The following is a 27,052-nucleotide window of genomic DNA, read 5'->3' as shown; positions in this document are numbered from 1 at the left end:
AAAACAGTCGGGGACATTTCCACAGGTCTGCCGCACGTAGAAGCCTCAAAAGCATACGGTGAGTGAAAGTTATCCTTCGTCTACTTAAATATGTCGCTGCGACTCAGGATATGTGCCAGGATGTTTGTGCGGGGTGAGAGGGCTCACGGAGCCGAGCGTCTAAGCAGCCATCTCGGTCGCCAGCTTGGCTCCAGACCACCCATCAACAATCTTATCTATGTGGAACCTCCCTCCCATTATTGGGCATACTAGATGTGGCTCCTGTGTCGCTTGCCCCACTACCATTCAAACAAAGGAATTTATACATAAAGGTCAAAGTTATGCATTGAAAACACATACCAACTGCAATACTATAAATGTCATCTATGTGATTAAATGCCCCTGTGACCAGGTCTATGTGGGCCAGACGCAGCAAAAAGTAAAGGCCAGAATCCTACAGCATGGTAGTAGAATTAAGTGCAATGTCCCAGGTGCCCCCCCTGGTGGATCATTGTAAGAGACACGCACACACTCCTGAAGTCTTAAAGTGATTGGTTTTGGAAAAGGTGACCCTGGGCCCTAGAGGTGGTGAAATATCCCTTATCCTTAATACACATGAAGCCAAATGGATGGCTGTCCTTGATTCTAATGAAAATGGACTTAATGAGGCTGATAGGAGTCACGCCCAGCTAGCCAGACTAGGTCGGTAGTCTCCTAGGGTCAAGTCATTGGTATCGGGTCAGGCACATAGCCTTAACTGTCGTCTTCACTTTCCCGGTTGAGAGATGCAGGACAGTCTATAGCGATTACCCAAAATAATGATGCAGTGAGGCCATTCCAGGGATTTAAATTAATGAGGTAACAAGTAATTTTCACCCCTCTGCGCAGGAGGTGCGTGATGTTGCCAAGATAATGAATGTATACAAGTCACTTACACCCCTCTGCGCAGGAGATGCGTGTCGCTGCCAAGATAATAAATGTATACAGGTACATGATGTCCTTAATAATGAATGCATGCAGGTATATTGTACAAATTGTTATACTGAGTGATAGTGTTCGCGATAAGATAGATTGCCTACACCCTTCTCTGTAAGAGGTGCGTAATGCTGTGGATTCTCAATCTGTGTGTGATAAACATTTTTTTAAACAAAACAACGAGATACCATTTGCACATGGGGGGGGCGCTAGAGGGCGCACATACGGAATGGCCGCCTAACTGTGTGGCTCCCGTTCCCTGGAGCATTGATCCTTAACTAATCCTTACCTGCTGGAGGGTTAACTCTCCCAAAAGTAGCTGCATCGGTGCTGTGTGAGATCATCTACGCTCGGTCCAACTCTTGGACCTCTGGAGGTGACCGGGAGCGTGAAAAGTCCCTGCAAAATTCACCGGCGGTGCCCCTGGAGCCGGTGTGACGGTGGGATCGGGCACCGGCTGTTACGCAAGACCGGTGCTTGCCACGAGGCGGAGGGCCTCGAGCGCGGACCTGGCTGCGGAAACTGATACGCCCTCGGCTATAATCCTAACGGTCGGCTCCTTCCCCTGAATACTGGGAGCCTCCCCGGAGCTCCGACGGAGATCAAGATCCCACACCCGGCAGGAGAACCGAAAGTGGACGGGGGAAGCCTGCGGGGTTTACAGCATGCGGCGGCCGCCGCTGGGAACGTCGCCTCTGCTGTCCCAACCCCCGTCGGTGGTGCGAAGGTACTGGGCACTGCTGGGGGCAGAAAGATACTCCTTCTCACCTTCGGTGTGGCGGAAGCTTGGACTGGTCGCTGCTAGAGGCCACGAGGGGCGGACCTGCCGAGAGGAGGCTCCCCACCCTCCCGGGAACTGTGCACAGAGTGCTGACGCAGCGAGAGCAGCGCTGGGAAGGTCACGGGGGTGTAGGCCCTCGAGCCCCTGCAAGAACATTGAGCCCAGCTTGCCCGGAGCTGTAGGGGGCGTCGGGGGGGGGGGGGTGCACAAGCGGCCGCCACCTACCGTGGTGCTTTCAGCGTGGCGCTGCTCGGTCGGCCCCTGGTGGCGTTGCGACCCATGATGTTGGAGCGGCTGAGAGCCCCTGGTCACTAAACACACAGCGGAGCCTGCCGTGGGGGTGCTATAAAGGCCACGAGGCGCGATACTGGACCAGCCCCTTGCTCAGAGACAGGCTAGAGGGTGTCACGACACCTTACTTGGCCAAGGGGCACCCCCCATTGCATCAGTGAGCCCCAGGACGTTGGGCCGAGAGAGGCGCAAAAGCACGATGGTGCGCCCCAAGAACCGCCAGACGAAAATACATTTTGAGGGCGCAAAGAAGGGGTCGAAGTCGGGGACAGCGGAACCGGGGCATAGTGGAGCGGACCTTACTGCTACAGCCTCTCCTTCTAAAGAACTTGATATGCACCGCCTGCTTCAGGAGATGCGACAGGGATTCGCCACTGTGGTAGAGAAAGTGGACAGGATGTCCTCCAGGATGGACGCCCTAGTGCATAAAGTAGACCAACATGAGGAGAGAATAACCACAACGGATTTCAGACAACGATGACATCACCGCCTCTCATACATCTCAACTAGACCGCATGGATAATCTACTACGAGTTATAGTAGCCAAGAATGAGGACTTGGAAGCCCGTAGCAGACGCAACAACATCCACGTTACGGGCGTTCCGGAGTCCACAGACACTGGCAGGATGGAGCTATATGTGGAGAAAATCCTCCGAGCGTCGGTGGGAGAAGATGCCTTCTCACCTCAGTTTATTGTAGAGCGGGCGCATAGATCACTGGCCCCCATCCCTAAACCCGGAATGCCGCCTAGGCCAATCATCGCTCGTCTGTTGAATGATCACGACCGAGACGTCGCACTGAGAGCAGCTCGGACCAAACAGAACCTGCACTACAATGGCGTCACCTTCTCTATCTACCCTAATTTCACTCCCCTAGTGCAGGAGGAGAGACGCAAATTCCTGAATGTTAAAAAGAAACTGAGAGAGGCCCAGTTGGACTATGCCCTGCTCTACCCGGCGAAGTTACGGGTGACACACCAGGGAAAGCAGCGATTTTTCACTAATCCGCAAAAAGCAGAAGACTACTTGAAAGCGCTCCGCAAAGCACAAACGGAAGGACGGGGTGGCAATGCGGACCTCGAGGACGACCCACTTTTGGTAGACGATGGCAATTGATGCGAAGCGCCCCTCGTGGGCCGGACTGTTCGGGTTCTATCCTGATGGGCTTGACCCTTAAGACACTGAATCAAATAGATTGGACACCTTGCCGCGATATAGGACTACTTGACTTCTCCAGTGGTAAAGTATTACAGGGACCACTATCCCTGCCCTGGCCTCCACCGAGGGTGGTACAGTACGGGGGGCTATCGGAGGGAGAAGTGGCTGTGCGCCCATGATGTTGTTTCCCCTATGGGTATACCCCACTCGTGGGCACAAGTTGTGGAAGTTGTGGGGGGACGGGGGAGGGGAGGCGTGGGGACGGGTGGCTGCTGGCATGATTGGGATGCAGTAGTTGGAGGGGGGTTGAGTTCTTTTGGGGGGGGCGTTTGGTTCAGCTGGGAGGAAGGGCGGCTGGTTGGACGCTGTGGTGTTTGGTACCACCTGAGGGAAGATAGTTTTTTAGTATCTACTATGGCACGCTACACTTTTATGACGTATCCTATTTTATGGCGGGTCCGGGTCTTGATGCACGATTGAATTGTATGACATGGAATAGAACGGGTCTTAACAATGCTAAAAAGTGTCGAAATGTGATTGCATACTTAGATCGCCATCACGTTCAGGTTGCCATGTTGCAGGAAACACACATATCACCGCAGACATGCCCTTCCTTTGCAAGCAAATGGGCTAATGCTCGTTTTTTCTCCTCTTACTCTACCTATGCGAGAGGAGTTGCTATCCTCATCAAACGCACTGTGCCATTTCAAGCATGTGGAGAGCTGACGGATGCAGAGGGCCGATTTGCCTTGATGTGGGGACGGCTGGGCCGTGATACTATCACTTTAGTAAATTGTTATGCACCTAACACGGACATGCCCTTATTTTTTACCACACTCTGGGGAAAAAGTTTAGACGTAGGGTCCCGGCATGTTATTTGGGGGGGGAGACTTTAACTTAGCACTGGTGCCTCAATTAGATAGGGCGGACGGAGTGATGCATTACAAACCTAGGTCCAGGGAAGCTCTGGGGGGCGTGATCTCGGTGGGCAACCTGGTGGACGGCTGGCGCTATCTACACCCTCTCTGTAAAGAAGGCACACATTTCACATCACTGACAGGCAAGTGGGCACGACTAGACTATATTTTCACGACTAGAGAGATTTGTGCGGGGGTAACTGAGATAGTACACCTTCCGAGGACATACTCTGACCATAGTCCGGTCCGGATGCGCCTGCAGGTGACTGGATGGGACAATCCTAGACCACACTGGCGGTTGCAGCCAGCGGCCCTACTAGACACCGTGTTCCGCACTGAACTCGGAGAGGAGATCGCTGCTTTCTTCCCCAGAAAAATGGGTTCTGTTGACTCGGACGAACACATTTGGGAGGCTTTCAAGGTGACGATCAGGGGATATTGCATATCAAAGTGCTTCGGGGTCCTATGCGACATTCAGCGCACCATCCGCACACTTGATAGTGAACTGAAGGCCTTGGAGGCTCGGATGGTAGAGGGAGATAGTGCTGACACCCACGCAGAATTTAGAGACAAACTGAGGCGATACGAGGATGAAGCAAATAGGGAAGCCAAGTTTAAAGGGAAGCACTGGCAGGCGAGAAAATATTGCGAGGGAGACAGACCAGGCAAGGCACTGGCAATGTTGACGCGTACACCACACAATATCAACACGATTCTGGAAGTCTTGACCGACCAGGGGCACACAGTGAGACTCTGATGACCTACTCGCCGCTTTCGTTTCTCATTATCATACGCTGTACACCTCAGCCATGACCTCTGATGTACCATATGATGACTTTCTTGGTGATGTAGCTCTTTGCTGGCTTAGTGATGGCGACAGGGCCTTCCTCACTGCCCTTTTCGAGTTGGATGAAATTCGGGATGCCATTATGTCACTCCAAAATGGGAAAGCACCCGGCCTGGACGGGATACCCGCCGAGTTTTATAAAACATACATAGACATTATGGCCCCTGTCCTCCGTGAGGTCTTTGAGGAATCACTGGCTGACGGAATCCTCCCTAGCTCAATGCGCGAAGTAGTAATCACCTCACTATTAAAGCCTGGCAAGAACCCTAGCGCCTGTGATTCATATCGCCCACTCTCGCTCTTGAATTGTGATGTTAAAATATTGGCGAAGGTGCTGGCTACCAGACTGTCTCTGTTGATGACCCGGATTGTATTACCTGACCAGTCTGGGTTTGTCCCGGGTCGATCCACCTCCCATAACCTGCGTACTCTGTTTTCCCTACTCCGCACGGTGCACCCTGACCTCCCTGTCGCAGCGGTCTTTCTAGACGCCACTAAGGCCTTCGACTCGGTCGAGTGGCCATACTTGTTCACCGTCCTAGCGCGTGTGGGATTCCCTAAATTGTTCATATCCTGGGTCCAATTGCTGTATACGCAACCAACAGCGAAAGTCCTAATTAACGGCCGCCTCTCAACCTCTATTGTCATTTCCAGGGGCACCCGACATGGATGCCCGTTATCCCCTCTTTTGTTCGCAATAGCCGTAGAGCCACTGGCCTGTAGGCTCCGTCAGCTACACCGTGAAGGCGCGATTCACTGCTTTCGACGCCAGATTGATGTATCGTTATATGCTGACGATAGGACGCTATTTGTCAAAGATCCGGCGCGTAACCTGAATCCCTTACTTAGGGAGTTTGTTGTCTTCGGCAGAATGTCTGGTGTACATATAAATTGGGCCAAGTCACAATTTTACCCGCTCACGGATGCTGTCGCTGACTTCCCTCTCTACTATCCTTTGGAGTGGTGCCGTACAGACCTCCGTTATCTGGGTATCCAAATTTTGCGTGACAAAGACGAAACATTACGCTTAAACTACGGAGTAGCAGTCACGAAACTTACCGCACTGGTGGATCGATGGATCTTCCTTCCCCTTTCCATGGCGGGCAGGGCGTCGCTTATCAAAATGGTGGTGCTCCCCCGCTTTCTTTATCTTTTCCTTAATATCCCCTACTACCCGGGTGCTTTTTTCTTTAAAACATTGAAGTCAGAACTCTGTCGCTTATTTTGGGGGGGTAAGAGCCCGCGGCTGAAATGGTCCATGTTAATCCAGCCATACGATAAGGGGGGTTTCGATATACCCGACTTTGAGGATTACTATCTGTGTGCTCAAGCACATTATGCCTATCACTGGATGATCCCCACTCCTTTTATGCCTCAGTTGGCAGTGGAAGACTGGATTGCGAACCCTCTCCCCTTCAATGGGATCCTCCATTGCCCAACATCAGTCATAACCACACCATATACTTCCGTCACATGCACCATCGATGCCTGGTGCCGCATGGCTAAAAAGCTGGGCTGCGGTTTGCTGTACTCCCCTCGGATGCCGCTGGCATATCACCCTAAGCTTGCACTCCTACAGGAACGTGGCTTCCGAATGCTCTGAGAGTCTACGAATCACCTGCTGGGGCGAGCTCTTCTCCGCTGGCCGATTCAAAACTGCAGAACTCTTCTTTGCCACACACAACCGCACTCCGCTCGATGTATTCTACTACCGACGACTGACCCAGGGGATGAGGGAAATCCTACCTGACTTTCCCAGTGAGCCCGAGGTCCTATCTCCGCTTTATTCATGCTATGCTCACAAGATGGCTCGCATTTGGTGTCGGGCATGTATCGCCATATCAGGGCATGTAGTCCGATACCGGAGGCCTCGGCCCGATTCCACTGGTCCGCTGAACTAGCCATTGAGATCACTGACGAACAGTGGTTATACTGCTGTACCCTCACGGCCCGAATATCAGCCAGAAGCAGGCTCAAGATGCTCCACTACAAATTCTTGCAGCGCTTATACTACACCCCGGTGAAAAAAATACAGGTTTCACTTGTCTGCTAACGATAGGTGCGAGCGCTGCAGTGAGGAACATGCAGGTTTCTTACATCTTGCCTGGGGGTGCCCCCCTGTTCATGCCTACTGGCAGCAGGTGCATAGCGCCCTCGAATCAATGACTGGGGAATCCATAAATCCTGATCCATTGCTGATGCTCCTGGGACACACACACCAGACATCCCCAAGACATGCAGGAAATTCTTAGGTATTGCACTACTCCTTGTGAAACGGCGCGTTGCATGTAGACGGGGTCGTGGCAGGGCCCCGAAGTTCAAGGAGTGGCTCGCAGATATGACGCATAGTCAGGAGCAACACGCAATTTTTACTGAATTACTCCCGATCCCTAGCAGACCGAATGACATTTGGGGACCTCTAGTCAGCTATCTTCTGGCCCAGACGGATCGGGGCGCGGACCCGGATGGGGGTGATCTCCGGGGCGACAGTGATGTCCATGCGTGACGCATCTGTTCATTCAGACAAACCCACCATTAGGAGGCTTCAGATTACAATCAATCATTTGCTCTGAATGCGATTATCTACTACACTGACTAGCATGGTTCACAACTATCCACTGTCGATACGCTTGCACACACCTGATGTTGCCCCTTGCCTTCCCTTGTTATGTGCTGTGGTATTGTTCCCTCCTAATGTATGCTAGCGATATGGTATTACCCCTGATTGACGAACATTGTGCTCACTCTAATGACCTACCGCTGCTATATTCATGCTGTTACACTGCCATATACTGTAAATGCTAAATGCGCCGGGTGCTGCCTCACTGACTGTACAACCAAGCCCTTGTATTGTTCTGTGTTGAAAAATCAATAAACAGAGTTTACAACAAAAAAAAGATACCATATGCACATACCCTATTACACTATTGAGTGATTGTATTGTTTATTAATGCTCTCCAGCAAATATTACAATTTGACCTCGAATCTAAACTAGTAATCACGCTATGAGGATTACTGCCCTGGTGGTTGCCCTGTTGTGTATGGGGATTGGAAATAACAAGGCTATATCCAATATCGCGTCTGTGCCATAATAGTTATAACTATGACGTCATGGTTTATGAGTTTATGCTATGTACCGTTTTTTGACTAGGCTATTTGGAGCCAAGGCCGGGTCCAGAGTTGAACAGATTTGGTTGCCATGGCAATGTGTAGACAACCAAGCCGAGGCAGTACTTCCGGGTTTATTAAGGTCCGTTTTCTATTTTTACGACTCCGACGTCAGTGCGCACGTCTTTTCCGGCTATTCTAATGCCGGTTGCAGTTACGACGACGCAGATCAGGCAGCTTGTGGGGACGTTTGAAGAATTATAATCTGCAGCGCCACTAAGGTTAGAATTTACCACCATATTGCGATTGTCTGGCGCTTTTAAATGTATACATTTGGGACCTGTAACACATTGCGTAGATCACAGAGCAATCCCTAATCGCTGCCATTATCAGTTTTCAGAGCACACTCCCAGATTGAGGGACAGATGAATTATCTTCGGGCCTGATAGGTATGTAGATGATACCAGTGTTTGGCTGTATTGATAGCTGCATTGATTATTCTGTCTATGCACTCGGGTTTAACCGGATCTCATTATTGTTTGTAGAACATCCAAACCACGATGAGGGTTACAGTTACCACGACGATAGTTAGAAGTTCCACTGCGATCTATGCACAGCGGGTACGCGCCATTGCAGGTGCATTTAGGTACGCATCCATGGTTTAGGAATTAAAGAGATACCGGGTTTTTTGATCCATCCCCTAATCATTGCTGTATTGTCACCTTCTAGCTTATGAATACCGCGGCTGCGGATACTTTACTTTGATGAGGCACGGATACATCTCTTGTGGCCCGTGCATGTAAGTCGTGAGTTTGATGATATGTGTGACATGACACTACAAGTTGGTCCTGGACTTTTTATAGTTACAGTTGTCTCCTGTTTGTCTTTATAGTGATGAAATACCTAGGATGGATTATTTACCTCCTAATATGTTAAGATTTGAGCCTACTTTGAATAAATGTAAGTAATGAGTTAATAGAGTCTTTGGTCAGTTACAATCTCGGAACTGCCTCTGAATTTTGTGTTTGCAGGGTACAAATCGTATCTCCTCCACGTCCTTTGTTTTTCCTCTACAGAATAGGCGATGACCACTCTGGCATTTCACTGAACGTGTTATTTACAAGTGAATCTATTGGATCCAATATATATGGATCCTTGCAAATTCAATTCGGTTAATTGGACGTACTTCCTCTTCGTCCTCTAGCTTGTGTTGCGAGCTAAACAGCCCAACTTTCTATGGTGATTACATTTTTGTTTCATCTGATTGTATTGTGGCACTCTTGGGCGCTGTTTTTAATACCTCTACACCACTGTAAATAGTAATACACATTTGTTATTTCAATTTTCATAGAGAAATCAGTGTTCCCTTGGGTTCTTCTGTCCTGATGAAGACCCCGCTTTAAGGTGTGACGTATACCTACCATTATAGTCTTGGGGTCGAAACGTCGACGGCTACTACTACACACCAGTCGATGCAACCACCATTATAAATATTAAATATGAGCATCGATAACATGGTTTCCTTTTAATTGTTGAGCATTGGTTGCTCCTTTATTCTACTGGCTCAGTGATCTGAAGCCAGGTGTATCGGTCTTTTATGAATTATGTACTGTTACTAATGTTTTCACTATGACCTACCTTGCACATCCCTCCCTTACACAAACACCGTCCCTTACCTTTCCCTTCCTTGGGGCACTATAACAATTGTGTTAGTAATCTGCTTTATGAAACATGAATAAGCACAGTGTGATTAAATAACAGTGTGCTGAAGTATTTGTTTGTGATTTATTCTTTTTCAAAACTTTGTTTTTTATATATTGTTCGTTTGTGTACTTGAGATACTCCTTCACTGGGACCCCCTATTTTGTATCACCATAGTGTTTGGACATTGCGAGGACACTGGAGTCAAAGCTCTGCAAAGGTAGAATTGTTAAAGTTCCCTTTAACCTTCTCTCACTACACAAATTATTTCCTCTAACATGGGCAGCTCCGAGATGAGCGATACAGCCTACTCCGTAAACAGTGTTTGTATGGCACCCAATGAAGTCCTGACAAAATGAGGGAAGGAGCCAGAGCCTATTTCAACATCTTTATAGGCCGTGAAACGCTAGGAGGAGCTTTTTTGGGAGGCTTGTTGCCAGTTATAAGCCCACAGGAATGTACTCCCCCTTAGGTCGAGGCTATGCTGGATCTGTGGATATCTGCTCCTGAACTCTCTTGGCCACCTCGTAAGAAAGGTTAGTCGATGGACTCAAAAACTCTGATCTCATCATTTTCAGCATCTTATCTGACCATGAAGTGTCCAGCATCTGTAACAGAGTCAAGTCTCTGAACGGTCCTGTGAACTCGACCATTTCCTCAAGGAAGAACAGGATTTCTCTATCCTATGACAATTTTTTTTTTTTTAACTTTACATTAAGAGCTTTCCGGAGATCCCTCACAGATGGCTTTTCTGTGGACAAAGGGGATCACTTGGGCGTCTCACTGAGGGCCTTGGCCAGAAACAACTTGGCCTCCCACTGCCTAATGGTCTTGGGGTGTATGAAGGCGCAAGGATTGTAGACTGCATCATTGTGCTCCGATGAGACACTACATCAGTGGTCATGTGGATCCTAAACCTACCTTTTGGAGCATCTGTGACAATACTTTTAATCTTTAAGTGTTGCCGGAGACATTTGATCTAGAACTTGTCAAAATACTAAGAATTTGCTACATAAGACACAGAGAAATTATTCTGGACCTTAATCAATGAGGTGTGGAAAAACAGGAACCAATGCCAATGCAGTGGCTGGTGCTCAATATACTCTGGTAATGTCGTGTCCAGTAGCTAAAGTCACATGGTGGTACGGTAAAGATATTGCTCGGGGAAAGCTTTCCAGACAACTTGACAATTCATAAGTTTTATAACCAGCAGAATGATTTATCGATCAGAAGAGCATTTCTGATTGGAGGGATGACCGCTCCATAAAGCATAAATGTACAGAAACAGAGTAAATTATGCTTATATTGGAGGGGCCATGCCACTATACAATAGTGTGTGTCCCTGACCTAACCTCCTGCAGGAGCTTACTCTTCTATTCCCATCACACACATAACTAGGCCAGTCCGATGCACCATGCTGCAAGCTCCAACTACACCTCCACTGCAGCCCTTTACTACCAGGAGTGGCCTGAGAAGTTCAGAATTGCTGCAGTTCAGGTTTTCTGCAGGTATAGGAAGATGGAGTGAAATGGCAGGCTTACAAGCAGATACCTCACGTCCTCACATAATACTGACATAGGAACCCTTACCTCAAATTTGAAGACCCTAGTAAAAGCCCTGAAAACCAGTCAAATGCGTAGGGTAGCAGCTGATTGTTAGAACAGCCAAACATGGACTGAAGGACAATGATTTAAAACGGACAGTCAGGCAGGCAAAATAGTTCTCTGTCCAATCCTCAGTCATCCACAGAACCCCGATTCCTCCTCAAGTTAGAAAACCCAATCGCAGAACAATGGTGTGACGTATGGAGTTTGTATAAAATTACAGCCTGAATATAAAGCAGGAGGGTTGAAAGCACAGTGGGGAGCTAGAGGACGTCTTGGATGTGAACTGAGGAGTCTATTTCCATCTCTCCCACAGGACTAAGTCACACCCACAACATGGCCATTAATAGAAATCACTACCAACCAAAGGAACTTTGATAAGCAAAGTCATGGGGCAAAATTATTGATCCCTCAAGCTACTGCCCAAAAAAGACTAACTTTATTTAAGTGAATTATATGCTGGAATAGCTACCCAATTACTGGAATGTATTAATAGAGGTTGTTACATGGTTCTGCAAAGTCGGGTTAAATATTTGTGTTCCTTGCATGTTCCTTTTGTTATTGGTATAATCTTGTGCCTCCACAAAGTCAAGAATATTGGTGTGGCATTTGATGCTAACATGACCCATGAGGGACGTGGCCAAGCAACAAGGCCAACAGGAAGTAAGGCCCAGAGCTCCCAGACGGCCGGTGACAAAATACTTAATGATCCTGAACCAAGCCCGCATATTACTCATGAAATTGTGTGTGGGTACCCTCTGTGGACCTGCTCTGGGGTGGCCAGGGCAAGATTGAGCCTCACTGTTGGAGAATGTGTACCAGTACCAAAGGCCTGGCTTGGCCCTAGCGAGGAATGGAGCCTGCAGAGCCATTTGTGTAGAGGCCGAAAGCGGACGCCCAGGCTCTGCAGCACATGGTTGTGGCGGCCCAACACGGAGCTCAGCTGGAATCTGGAGGAAGTGGTCTGCCTGGTGATTTACCCACACTTCTGACATTGAGGCATATAGCCCTCCCAGATTCAAGCAGCTGGGGGAGGGAGGCACCACCGCAGAAAGCCCACGCGGGACCAGGCAGAGGTGGGCTCGCTGCGTGCCAAGGCTCCCAATGTCCCAGACCAGCAGCACCAGAACTAAGCGCATAGATCTCATTCATAGTCGGGGACTGCCAGCCAGAGCATGTGTGCAAATTCTGCCTAACCACGGCCGGGAGCAGTGGGGCCCTGTGAACTGCCCAGCCATCCAAAGGCCCTGCGTGTGGCTAAAGCGGTCTCGCTGGCTGAGCCCTGGCACATGGAATGAGGTGACCCTACACTGGCCGATCTCATGAGCGACCCATGATACTGCTGCTGTCCTTATGACAGACGATCATCGAGACGGCCCACAGCCAAATGAAACTGCAAGCTCAGAGGCATGAGCAACTGCGGCGGGCCAGAGGCAGCGTAGTGGATGTAGATGTACGCCCCAGTATGGGGCGGAGGGTCTGCACGACATCGTGAGTACCTAAACCTCTGGTTGGAGACCAGAGACTCAGGTGGATATTATAACACGAGCTGCCTTGGCCTTCCACTTTGAAGTATTTACAGGGGAGCTCAGGACACTGCAGGTTCTGGAGGCCCTGTCTCAGTGGCTTGATGCCTGCAGTGAACTAAATGCCTAGGACCATCACATAGACACTGAGAGCCCACCGCTTTGTGCGATGGACTTTGGCTGGGGCCCAGCGCACTAACAGAAGCGTGCTGAGAGATAGTGGCTGAGGGAAGAGGTGAACCTGTTCCCCCCCCCCCCCGAATATGTGAGTCTCAAAGGGTAAACTTGTTTTTTACCTGAAGCTAGTCTCATCCAAGATTAAGTTTTCAGCCGAGTAACTGATGTAAACAGCGAGGTGAACGTCTTTTCAGTGGATTTGTATGCCCAACTGAACTGCATGCATGCATACATTTGAAAATATGAATGTACAATGAGCTCCTAGCAGCAACGTAACCACCAGCCTTCAGTTACGCTTCCACTCTTTGAAAAAGCAAATGAAGTTTTAAAGCCACGCTTGAGAGCTAGCTACGGGTTCACACTCAGTTAATTTATCGCTGTTCCCATAGTTAACCCAAGCAAGTGGTCCTTTTATACTTAATTGCCATTTGCACTTTACCTTGTTCCCTGGGGAAGCTAATATACTCACAGGCTTGGCCACCACCAGATAGCTCCCACAAAGATTAATAGTAGCTGCACGCTGTGTATTTTAACTTACCGGTGCACCTAGTCAGCCTGAATGTATGGCTCACCCGGCATTACCCGGGAAATATCTTTTAAGTATTACACCGATCATATTCGGTCACTTTGTATCACAGTCAGTTTTTTTTTTTTTTATTCTATGATCAATGCTTTTTGGTAAGATTTTAATTAATCGTATACACAAAGATTTATTTGATTTGATTAAGCCTTGTGGCCAATCTCCCAGTGTAAGTTTTCTCATCAATTAAAAGATCTCTTGATAAGCCTCAGCTAGACCGCAGTAATGGTCAGTCCTTGTTCTCTCTCCACTCTGGAAAGATTCACCAGCTTCGGGGACACGGGCCCTCTGCCCAGATACCTTGAGCAGATGCAGAGACATGCAGCAAAGTCAAGAGGGGGCTGCAAGCATGTGCAGGCTGAGCACAACAGATTTTGGCAGGATTATTTTTTCACTCGTGCTAGATGGTGATTTGGCAACTCCGCTGGGCAGATCTCTTGATGCAGACCGTGAATCAGTCTGCTTCGAGTCTCAGGACAGGGTGGTTGTCAGATAAGCCGATTCTAGTGCCTTACATTCTTAGCAGCAGTGACAGTGCAATCAGGCAAAACGTCCAGCCGCCGCATCGAGCTGCTGCACTCAGGATCACAATTTCATAGTTCACTATAACACACAGTGGGTAAGTGCCTTGTGGTAGCAGCTTAAGTTACAGTGGCACAGTCTGAGAAGGCACACTTGGGCATGCGCGGGCTGCGATAACAGGGATTTATTGGAGAACACTTCAGCAAGAGCCACAGGCCACACAGCAGGCATGTTTTGTCAGGGCAAACTCACTGAGCACGCTGTGGCAGGTGCCAAAGATCATCTGCTTGAGCGAGGGTGACAGACCCCAACATAATTTAGAACAACAAAACAAATGGCCAGATAGATTGTTTAGAAAACCTACTCATGCCCCACTTAGCCGCAAAAATCCTGAGCGGGCACACTTTTCATTTAGTAATTTTTACTTATTCCATAATTTTTTAGGAAAACATTTACATATGTCCGAGAATTGAACATTTTTAAATAGCAAAATTCACATGAAGTACGATATTCAAAATACGCATTTTACAAACAATATCAATGAGACATATTTACAATTATACCGTGTACATGAAAAAAGTGAAAAGATGCCTATATTCATTCAATGCATGGGGCACCAGTCCTGATATACAAACAACAAACAAGGGGCCGTTCGATTCTTTTTGGTGGCCTGCTTGTTTGACTGTGCTGGAAACATATAAATCCAAGGGTCAATTCTCAGGTAAACAATGTCTTAATTTAAAGTCCTGAAACGCCCTTCCTGAATCCCGTTCCAACACAGAGTCAATGCGTTTCGAACCAGGATGTATTTTAAGGGTTCTCCTCAGGACATGGACTGGAAACTGGCCTGTACTGTGGGACATACAAATAAATACATAATCGGTGTAAGAACAACTAATCCATTTATTTTCTGACTCACACTCCCTTCAACCTAAACAAAATGTACCTGATGTAAAGTCTTGAAGAAAGCGACAAGGGCGCTGAAATTCTGCAGGTGTACAAAATATAGAAAATGCCCAGAGTCGCTAGAGTGTTGTATTTTCAGTGACTTCAGTGAAATGGCGGTACTGTATATGGCGCAATATGAAGATAAGTATATATACAATAATAACCCATACAATGTACATATAAAACAATGTCTAAGGTACATTGATGACGTGTGGTGCATCTGGGAAGGATCATCCACGGCCTTGGAGGAATTCCATCAATGGCTAAATAACCGCAGTCCTGATATTAAATTCAGCCTGACATATAATTGTAAATCTCTTTCTTTCCTAGATGTGGAAATAAAACACACCCCTGAGGGGTTGATGTCCTCTTTGTACCTCAAGAAAACGGACAAAAACAACGCTTTGCACTTCCGGAGTTACCATCCGAGAAATTTGAAAAACAACCTCCCCTACGGACAATTCCTTAGGGTGAGGCGCAATTGTTCGAGGGTTGAAGACTTCGAGATACATGGCAAAGCCCTATGCCAAAAGCTGCAAGAAAGAGGTTATCCACGCAAGCTGGTCAAGCATTCAACGAAAAGAGCACGCTGGACCCCGAGAGAACATCTATTGCAAAAGAAACACAAACCGCCCACAGAACGGATGGTGTGTGTTTCCACATTTGGGCCCCACACACAACCTGTGCAGAAAATCATTCAGAACCATTGGCATTTGGTGGAAGATGCCATTCCCCAGGTGGGCAAACCCCTGTTTGCATTAAAGAAGAACCGTAGTATAGAGCAACAAATCATCTCGACACGCCCTCCGGTGAAAAAAGCCACCCAGAGCACCCTCTTTGGGCCAGGCCCAGTGAAAGGACACCACAAATGTGGAACCTGTTCGGCATGCGACACTACTGTAGAAGGTACACTGTTCAGTGATAGCAAAAGATTTTGGAGACATGACCTGTTTACAAATTGTAAATCCAAATACGTTATATATGCCATTATATGCCCGTGCCAGTTAATCTATATTGGCAAAACAACACAGGAAGCGCGACAACGAATTGTCCAACACCGGTCGAGGTTGAAGAACAAGGTTCTGTCCGCCCCACTAGTGGCCCATTTTTAGGAAAAGAATCACGGCCCCAATGAGTTCAAATGGACGATTTTGTCATCAATTAAAATTGCCGTAGGTGCCGGAGGAGACCCTGATCTGCAACTATCTCAGAGAGAGGCATTTCTGATTATGAAATTTAATACAACAATCAATGGATTGAACGAACTTTCTGAATTAAGCAATTTAAGATAACTGTGGTCCCCGAGTTTGATTTTGAATAAGTATGCTCACAGACTACTGTGCAAAATTTCTAAATGCACGAAGGATACTGAGAGGCAAAACAATAGGGCAGACATAGTACATGTACTACAAAGACCAAGTGCCCCGGTGAGTCACGATGACAAAATGGCTCCTTTAAAGAATTCAAAAAACGCACACGCCTCGAGACGCCTGTTGAAGTCCAACGCAGAAGCTGCCAGCGGTTAGTTGCATCAAGTGGAAACACACGGAGCAGAAGTAATTGAAAGACTATAAACCTAGTTTATAAGTTAAGGCAGTTGGGAAGACAAGCTTCTGAAATGTGTTCTTTATGTCACGTTTACAGACCCAGTGGAAAGGATCTATAACGAACATCCCCTTGACAACTGCGATTCAATCCGGATAAATTCCCTTTAGAAGCCGTAAGGTATGTGAAAAACGCCTCGTAGCAGAGTTGAATGTTAGATATACATCGTTGATAAGGGCAACTAAATCGCTGTTTAATTGTTGTTCACAGCACCGGGCACCACCAAAAAAACTTTAATAGATCGAGGACAGACCCAAAAACTACCGCGAGGTAGGATATTTAATTACGCGCATGTTTTGTTGTCAGTCGAGTCTCTGAAAATACAACACTGTAGCAACTCTGGGCATTTTCTATATTTTGTACACCTGCAGAATTTCAGCGCCCTTGCGAGAAGCAACACAGTCGCTTCATCAAGACTTTACATCAGGTACATTTTGTTTAGGTTGAAGGGAGTGTGAGTCAGAAAATAAATGGATTAGTTCTCACACCGATTTTGTATTTATTTGTATGTCCCACAGTACAGGCCAGTTTCCAGTCCATGTCCTGAGGAGAACCCTTAAAATACATCCGGGTTCGAAACGCGTTGACTCTGTGTTGGAACGGGATTCAGGAAGGGTGTTTCAGGACTTTAAATTAAGACATTGTTTACCTGAGAATTGACCCTTGGATTTATATGTTTCCAGCACAGTCAAACAAGCAGGCCACCAAAAAGAATCGGACGGCCCCTTGTTTGTTGTTTGTATATCAGGACTGGTGCCCCATGCATTGAATGAATAGAGGCATCTTTTCACTTTTTTCATGTACACCGTGTAATTGTAAATATGTCTCATTGATATTGTTTGTAAAATGTGTGTTTTGAATATCGTACTTCATGTGAATTTTGCTATTTAAAAATGTTCAATTCTCGGACATATGTAAATGTTTTCCTAAAAAATTATGGAATAAGTAAAAATTACTAAATGAAAAGTGTGCCCGCTCAGGATTTTTGCGGCTAAGTGGGGCATGAGTAGGTTTTCTAAATAATCTATCTGGCCATTTGTTTTGTTGTTCTAAATTAGAGTGGTCTAGGCCAGTTAGTACAAAGACCCAAGCCTTCTTTGGTTTCACAGACCCCAACATAAGGCACACTGGTCATGCTCTCAGGAGTCTCTGGTGAACAGACCATAAGTTCCAGGGTCAACGACTCTTGCCCACACAGTCAGCTCCTCCTGCAGGACTGGAACACTCCTTCCTTTTCTGAGGCAGAGTACTTCCAGGACAGGGAGAAAGATCTTCCTTCAGACCAGATGGCGATGTCCCCTCACATCTGGGAAGCTGGGAGACAGGCAGGCAGCAGCTCTGGTTGCACAGCAGTTTTCTGGGTACTCTGTGGAGCACCCCATCCTTGGTCATATATAACTTTGAACTAGAACAGTAAGAGGGTCAACAGCTCCCACTGTAATACAGGTACAGCCGACAAGAGAGGTGTATCCACTGCTTGTGCTTTCAGAAGCTATGTTGCTCGGTTCTCCATTCATGTGTTCTTCTCAGGCTGACTTCCGGACTCATGCTTTGTGTACAGTAATGTTTGTTTAAGAGGGATGGCCTCCTGGCAGCTGCAACCACAACAGAGGCATAAAGAAGAGTGAGCATTCTGCACCTGGCTAGCAACAATCAAAGGAAACCGTGATCAGGAACTACCCACCTCTGACCAACAGACACTGCAGTCCCACAGTTCAATCCCACCATCTACCAAAAGGCAGTTCTCAGGAAGACTAATCAGTAGCCCTCTGACCTATTCTAATTTCTACGGGCAACGCAGTCTCCTTTCCTCCCAGTTCAATGTCTAGAATGCTCTCCCTCTTGTCTAAGGAATGTCAGCAATATACTTACATTTTCTAGGAAAGTAACTTCCTCTCCATCACGTTGTGCACATGCCCTGAACTGAAGCATTCCACTCTTCACTTCCATGTTCTACATTAAACGCATCTAGCGAGAACAGTATGAACAGAGGTGGGTTCTGCGCTCACAGTGCCACTGGACTTAGCTGCGTCACACTTTTGTGACTCATAGGGCAAACAATGTCTGCGGTTGCTTGTGTTAATGTCTAGTGAGAATCTGGCTTGACAATTCGGGCCGAACTGTTCCAATTGGAGCAATACGGATTTGGAATGGTTGGTCTCCGTCAGAGTAGAATAATGTGCAAAAAAATAAGGAATGGAATGTGGTTCACAGTAACTACCAGTGGCTGAGATAAATCCAAGCCTTCCACACATCACTTTTGTATTCTTCCAAGTTAAACAAAGGCATGTCTTAGCTTTTAAATATTTACAAGTCATGATTTTCTTTTTATCACCAGTACATACCAAGTTTTAAGGTTTGCTAAATTTAAAAATATCCAAAAGTGGCACCAGCTATCATAAGTGCCAAGATATTTCAAATCCTACACTAAATCGAAACAGTAAGTTTGTGCCTACTTCAAAAATGGCAAAGTCACCTCAACGCTCGCAAAACAGTTGTTTGTAATATTGTTTGTCTTACCTGTGTCAAAATATAGCTTCTTTGGGCTTCTTCCATCACAATGAGGCTGGCATTGATATAATCATTTTCAACATTTTGCAATTTAACACGACTGTGGTCAACTAAGGGAAAAAAATACATTTTTAGAAGAAAGTGGAGGCACATCATAAGAACACAGTAGATGAGTTTACGACTAAGTGCATGGGTAACATGAAGTGAAATGTAGCAGATAAGACTTCAGCCATATAAATTCAAATCCTTCCCTTTTCTATCCCTCCACTATCCTTCTCAATCCAAATAACGAACATGTCCGACACTCAAATCACTTTCAGATTTCCCTATGCTAATTCACCACTAATCCCTTATGGTTACGGAGTAACGTGCTACTCGCCGAAAAAGCGCTTCAACGCCTCGTCTGGGGCAGTAAGCACTATATAACTGCAATTACAACACAATAATACAGCAGCTATCTGGGTCCGGAAAACACAGCACTGCCGGGCCACAAGGCAAGTTTATATAGGACAGTATTTAGCCTTTCATCCCGCGTTCAATGAATGTTGAGGTTATAATGGGAACAGAGGCATCAACATAATTCCAATATTGCTCGTCATAAAATGAATGCGTGTAATTATTAAACCTCGAGCATTAAGGTTATATCAGCTACATAAAGTAACCCACTGGGGGATGCAGTCCCTAATCACAATCACAGCAAACATTGCAGTTGCCAAGAAGTGCGAGGTCACAGTGCAGAGCCGTTACAGTAACGGTCACCGCTTCGATTAGCTCTCTCCTTGCCCTGCACTGCACACACATGGACTACGGGGCTGATTTATGAGTGGCGGACATTTTATAGCGGTGGGTTGGTTTCTCAGTTCAGTGGGATCCTTTACTCCTTCCTCTGCCTCATTTAGAGCCCGCCATGCATTTTATCAGTTTAGGAAGCCACCATGGATTTGCACTTTTACGGGAAGATGATGCTGCCCCTTATGACTCATCCTTCAGTTATTTCAAAATTGTATTACTGTAAACCGTGTTAGAAGGCTGCCAGAAATTGGACTGCACCATTCCAAGCAGCCAAGCTGCCAATATCTGCAACAGTAGTTTGCTCGGGTTTCCCTAAATCCATCCATCACAGTGCTCAAATGATCGCTGCTTTGGTAGCGGGAGTAGGTACTCGATTTTTTTTTAAACTGCCTGCCGGGAACATGGCTTGCAGCCGACAGGCTATAAATGCAACTTTCTCTTTTTTTCAAATAAACAAGGCAGCGTTATTGTATTATAATCAATGTGACTGGAATAAAGGACATTCACTGCGAGAAAAATTCTGACAAATTGAACCTTGACATAATGCTCGTAAAGATGAAAATCTACAGTCAATAGAGAAAAAACTGCAACGACCCCGAGAGTAAACAGAACGGGCTGTAACTTTTTTATTTATTTATTTTTTACAAGAAACAATTTATTTAAAGTAACCAGCTTCATGCACATGGATGCTTTTCGAGCTGTTACATACAGAACTATGTTGGTATATCAGCGTTGTTGTTTTATTTAAGATATATGTTACTATTTCAGTGATCAACATTTTATAACCAGTTGCAGTATTACAAATGGAAACTATTAGTGCTGAGCTGCAAAAGAAAACTGGGCGTAAAACGCAGGGAAGCGGAGGCAACCTCCTGATAAGGTCGAAGATTAGCATTATTTGTTAAGACATTTTGTACAGGCAGCTGTTCATTGGGAAAAAAAGTCAGTTTAAAAGGTCAAGATCAAGTTTAAATGCTGAATTTACAATTTCTTAGCTCTGTTAACTTAAATATGGCAGTGTCTCGCATATTAGGCCTAGCATGTTTATGTATGATTGCCTAGTACAACTTTTGCATTAATGTAATGTTTTAAGTCACATTAGCTTTGCACATTATTTCTCACTATTTATAAACATTTTTTCAGTCACAAGTGTCATATGGTCTGAAAGACTAAAATCATTAGGGCACTGTTGTTGGGCTAATGCACTAGCGTTTCTTATTATATGTTAATTTACTAAATCAATTTCTGGCATACCACCTCCACACAAACACAATTCTCATTCTCAGAGCACAGAATATGCACCCATTCTAAGCACTGTTTGGCGGGTGCATAAAGACAGGAAGAGTAACAAGCATTGGCAAAACCAACCAGTCTCACTTTATAAATTCTTTGTGGTCGCCCAGATATTGGCTTGCTAACCTATTCCAGGATGCTTTCTATAATGTGCTAGCATTTGTAAAGCAAATAGGACAGAACAGCTATCCTGAAATTGTATTTCTAGTTATTTTGTTGTGTAATATATACATAAAATAGAAAGTCTATTGCTAATTTTCTTATGTCCACCAGGATGAGTGACGCAACATGGCAGTCATCTTGAAAGTATAGAATAGGTTTTCATTCTTTAAAGATGGCTGTGCATTGAGTCAGGTCAAGCCAGGCAACATGGTAGCTACTTTGATAGTTGAAAATATTTTCTGTACTTTCAAGATGGGCATAGTGTTACATCACTACACCCGGTAGCGTAAAAGGTAGCCTTTCAAGGTGGTCAGTTGTCTCAAAGGCTCTACACTTTCTAAGCATTCAAGCAGTGCCAGTCAATAAAAGCGGCCAGCATGGAGAAGGACAGAGAAACCAGGAAACAAACGGTGGCAGATTGGCAAAGGAGGGAGAGAAAACTGGGGAAACGGGGGGCACCAACAAGCACAGGAAAAGCGCTGCAGGAAAACATCCGGGGTATCACCAAGACAGCCAGTTTGTCCCTTCCAAATACGGATTCGGAATGGGGTGTATTAAAGTTTTGTGAATACAACTTTGTCGTAAAATATTAATATTTCACAGCCTACATGCATTTTGTGCCAACCCACTACCCCTTTGTGAATATGGGCAAAAACATGAACCACTGCCTACTTAAAAAAAAATGTTACTTAAATTTGTCTTTTTTAAAAGAAAAACACATTGTTTTTTATGAAGTAATACCGGATGCATTAAAACAATTGCTTTATTTAAAAACAATCATAGACATGGTTGTCTGATGACCCCAGCATGCCACCATTATTAGTACACAAGTTGGTTCACAAAATATCACACTGGTCGCAAAAATACTGGTACCCACATTGAGACAAGTATTTGCGACTATCGCTTCATACATCTGGCCCTTAGAGTGCTATATAAAAAATAAAAAGTACATTAAAAAAAAGATCTAGTTCCATAAGTTCATCAATGGTAGGATACACTTCATCCATTTTGTTGCAAGGGAACAGACGAAATGCACTAGGGGAGAAACAAAAACAGAGAACATGACCCAATCAAAAACAAGGAACTGAGACTGACCGGAAACTCATTCAATCACAAGCAAGGGGTTTGTACCAAAGCACATGAAGTAATGTATGAAACTTCTAATCAGGGGAACATAAAGCATGAGGTTATATTTATTTCAAACAATAACAGTGCAATGTATTTATGTATTGGTTTCATTCATAAAACAGTTTTAGAAGAATACTCTTAGGGCTGTATTGAAATTATTCTTATACAAGTCTTGTTGTGGTGATTATTATAGTGTTCTTTTTATTGGTGTTCACAAGACATACAATCTTGACATAAGCCTTGTTGGTTTTTGTATATATTCTTTTTCTATAGAAGTAATAACATCAAATATAACACGTTTCACCTCCTTAGGGTACAGATCGCTTAGGGATTTCTCAAGACGGTAAAGTGAAATATATATCAGACTGTAAGAACACATTCGGGAAATCTAAATGTGCATTATTTTTTGATTTTGCACAGATGTTCAAGTACCATAGCAGCTTCGAGATGCAATACACAAAACTAGATTTATAAATTAAGACACAATTATTACTTACTTCAAAAGTAAAAAGCATGTCATGGAAACGTGTTTTGGTTAGATACAAGGTTATAAACACAGCACAATCGGTCAATACTTTAATAAGCAATCTCATTTTAGTAGTTTATGTAGTCCCACTGGTAGAGTCAAATGTATACCTCGGTAAGTCATATGCAGGCCTGTGTATTCTAAAGGGAGCACATGAAAATGGTCCCCACACGGAAATAGGTCCGAGGATCAAAGCATGGTATTGTTGTCAACTGTACTGTGGTCATCTAAAACATTGTATGGGTGGTGGGCAATCTTCTAGCCATGGCTGAAAACAGTGCAACCAAGGAAAACAAAGACATCATTAATACTACATTTTAGTGTATTTCTTATAATTGGGTTACAATGTGTGGCATGGAAAAAGGTGACACAGTTTTAAATAAAAAAAGGAAACTTTATAATAAACAGATTAGATTCCAAGAGGCTAGATAGAGTAAGTCCCCTCAGAACCTCTAAACTGAGGAAATCATATTACTACTTAAAGGTACCTTGCTCAAGGTTGTTTATATAAGGCTGTGAAAGGAATGCGTGGCATGGTAAAAAATGTATTGGTTGGTTAGGCCTCACATTAGATGTTGTAAGTATGTTGACAGTGTATTAGGAGGTTAAGTGAGATACTTTTAAGATACTATGAAGTTGGTGCTTTATGTCCGAAAGAAGGCTTTCAAAAGTATACAACTGTTAGAAGTACAAAAGACACATTTTCAACTCTATTTCCTGATATGTACATTACTATCCCAATAACTGGTACACAACATCCCTTACTAGCTCACTACACTATATTGCAACAGACATGCAAACAAAAAAATATAGTTAAGCTTATGTTACAACTTGATGCCAATCATTTTAAGCAAATTGCTGGCATTATTGTAATAGACATACAAGAAGAGAAACCTACAGCGAAATGCAAAGTACACCACGATAACAGTAATTTAAAGTGATTTTTATAATTTATTATGCAAACATGAATTGGCTCTCATTTACAATTTTGAGAAGAAAGAATGTCATATTAAAGTTCTTGCTTAGTTTGGTCATTATTCATAAATGACAATTTATGGTTCTACATTTGTGCCTCAAAGTCATAGGAGAAAGGAGGTCCCTGCTAAGGCAGAATATATTCAATCAATGCTTTAAGTTGGAATAATAAAAGAGGGGTTGTTTATTTTAAGAGAAATGGATAGCTTTATTGTAGCCAACTCTGCCTCTTTGCGGAGTCCATTCTTGACTGTGTTCATTCTCAGAATCCATAGACTGTATGTCTTGAGGTTAATTTGAAATTTCCTCTGTAAGTTGTTTTTGTGGAATGTGGTCTATAAAAACAGAACTTGATTTCTTTACAGTGTTCATGGTAGGCAATGCAAGATTATGTATGGGGGAGTTCAGAGTCTAAAATAAGGATGTTCTTAAAGAGTTCTTGTAATCTGATGCTAAGGGGAGTTATGGTACTGCCAATGTATGTTAGGGAGCAAGGGCAGGTGGTAATGCAGATCACAAACGTGCTCTTACAAGTTAATAAGTGAAAGATCTTGTAAGGTGTACTTTCTTGAAGAAACCACTTGGTCTAGAGATAGAATGCCATTTTTTCTGGCTGCTCTACTTGAATTCAGAGTTACATAAAAGGTCATTGAGTGAGGCATCTTTTCTGAAAAGCAGCTGTGGTTTGCTGAAAATTGCCTAAACCAGGATGAGGGTATTAACAAGGCGATCCCAATGTTTTAATAGTTTTCTCCACATGAGGCTGTTTCCCTCCTGAAATTAAGTGGTAAACAGTTTGGTCTATCAGGTCTTTCTATTCTTTTTTAGTAGGTAGAGACTGCCTCCGCTTTTTTCTGCTAGTTGTATTCACTTATGCTCTACAATTTCTGTGCATCCCCTTTCAGTGATCTGTTCTGCAGCTTTTTGTGCTTGAAGTTTAAAAACCTCTTCTTATAGCGGCCCAAGTTTCCAGCATGTTATGGGGACAAAAACCAGCGTGCATATCACAAGCCAAGTTGGTTCGCAGCTAGTACGACGGGGGGATAGCGCTCCCGAATATACAGTTATAGCCCTCCCGAATATACAGTTATATTACTGGGCGGCGCAATTAAAAGTGGTCAACCAATGGATACACGCTCCTCGGGCAGACCTGGCATTTAAGGCATACAGATCGGTATTGGGACCGGGAAATAGGTTGTCCGCCCTCTACGACAAGAAGCAAGCCAAATCATTAATAGGGCCCGCAAAACATACAGTTACTATATGGCTCACTGCACAGGTTAGACTGGGCTGGCAAGGTAAAATAACCCAACTCACCCCCCTCTGGGACACGAAACAACAGACGACTTAGGAATAGTAGGGGCTTTACTCAGTGGGATGACATTGGCATTTCCACGGTGGGGGACATGTGGCACAAGGGGGAGGTCATAACATTTGAACGCCTACAGCAACAGTATGAGTTAGCGCCCGCAGAAATTTTTAGATACACGCAAATAAGGCATGCTCGGACAGCAGCCCTGCCGCCGGGTACCGAGCTCCCGGAAGCTTCGCCTCTCGAAGATAGATTACTGACGGAATACATGCATAAGCAGGCCACATCATTCACTTATCGGAAACTAATTAACAACCTTCCAGATCCCACTGTATCTCTTAGGGAAAACTGGTCTCACGAGCTTGGTGACATTGACGACACTGCATGGCAGGAGGCACTGGCCTCGCCAAAGGAGGTGGGTAACCCTCTGGCCTTAGGTTGGTACAGCTTAAAATTCTGCATCGGGTCTATTACACCAGAGTCACCTTGTATAAAATAGGTAAAACACCACACCCATATTGTCTGAGGCGATGCGGGGAGGAGGGTACCTTTTACCATACCATATGGCACTGGCCGAAGATTCAAGAGTATTGGGCAAAAGTGATGAGGACGATCTCACAATCAACGGCGGTGTCATTAACACTGCAGCCCAGGAGATGCTTGTTAAATATGTGGGAACCCAATGACCTTACACACCCTGCGCAAGATTGGGCCACGCCGGGAATGATGATTGCTAAACGAAACATTGCACAGAAATGGCGGGCCATGGAAATGCCGACACTCACTGCATGGCGTAACAAAATGGACACGACAATGGTAGCAGAAAGAACGGTATTTGTCAATCGCGGTTGCCTTCGCAAATGGAATAAGATCTGGGGGTCCTGGAATGCATTCAGGGGAAATATTTGTGATCCACCGGAGGAGCAGGCAGAAGAGGGTTTGGGAGAGGATTTCTAGAGAAAATGACATATGGTTCACCGGGGTCTGTCCACAAATATAATGTCTTGGTTATTCATGAGAAAATGCATGGGGACTGTGACTTACTTGAAGTTAATAAGTATGTACTCCACCAGGAAGAACTGTGCCTTGTTGATGTTGCTTATAATAAAAAGAAATTCCAAAAAAACTCTTCTTCACTACAGTTACACCTGGATCAGGAGTAGTTCACCTTTTGGGGATACTGTTAATGACTTCGATCGGAGGCTTGGTCTTCTAAATTTAAATAGCATCTATTCTCTAATTCTGGGTTTGCTACCCCAGAAGAACTAGATTGTTCCACAAGCTCAGAATCATTTCCAAATTCACCATAAGCCACTTCAGAAACTTGCCTCCTTTTCCTTTCTAGGTGTAATGAACCCAACTATAAACACGATTCTGCCATCTAGTCATTTGGTTCTTAAATTGTAGACATATGAACAATTTAATTATCTGTGATCAAGGAAGGATTATTTTGAATACCGAAATGCTGAGAATCCAGGTCTGATAACCCTTACTACCAAAAGTTATACAATTGAAGTTTTTTTCCTTTGTTTTTTTCATTTGTTTGTACATTAATCAGTAATTTTTTTAACACAAATAACCAATAAATAGACAGTGCAGAAAGTAGTTTAAGCTCAAAATAAATATTTTATAAAT

The 27,052-nt window shown here is 45.0% G+C and overlaps 1 protein-coding gene across 8 annotated transcripts in view; it reads right to left on the bottom strand.

Annotated features, from left to right (window-relative positions):
* Positions 1-27,052, bottom strand: part of PTPN2 (protein tyrosine phosphatase non-receptor type 2) — a 456,918-nt gene that overhangs the window by 197,526 nt on the left and 232,340 nt on the right. For 7 of the 8 annotated variants that reach the window (XM_078687490.1, XM_078687491.1, XM_078687493.1 and 4 more), the window contains one exon: positions 19,239-19,339. In XM_078687490.1, the coding sequence (XP_078543616.1) occupies positions 19,239-19,339 (101 nt within the window). Of the gene's footprint in view, positions 1-19,238; positions 19,340-23,240; positions 23,269-27,052 lie in introns of those variants that run through there. The other variant, XM_078687494.1, reaches the window with a different exon arrangement.

The sequence above is a fragment of the Lissotriton helveticus genome, chromosome 4_1 (assembly GCF_964261635.1).
Source record: "Lissotriton helveticus chromosome 4_1, aLisHel1.1, whole genome shotgun sequence".
Classification (NCBI taxonomy): Eukaryota; Metazoa; Chordata; class Amphibia; order Caudata; family Salamandridae; genus Lissotriton; species Lissotriton helveticus.
Note: the sequence above shows the minus strand (reverse complement) of the source record. Positions and strands in the feature narration are given on the sequence as shown.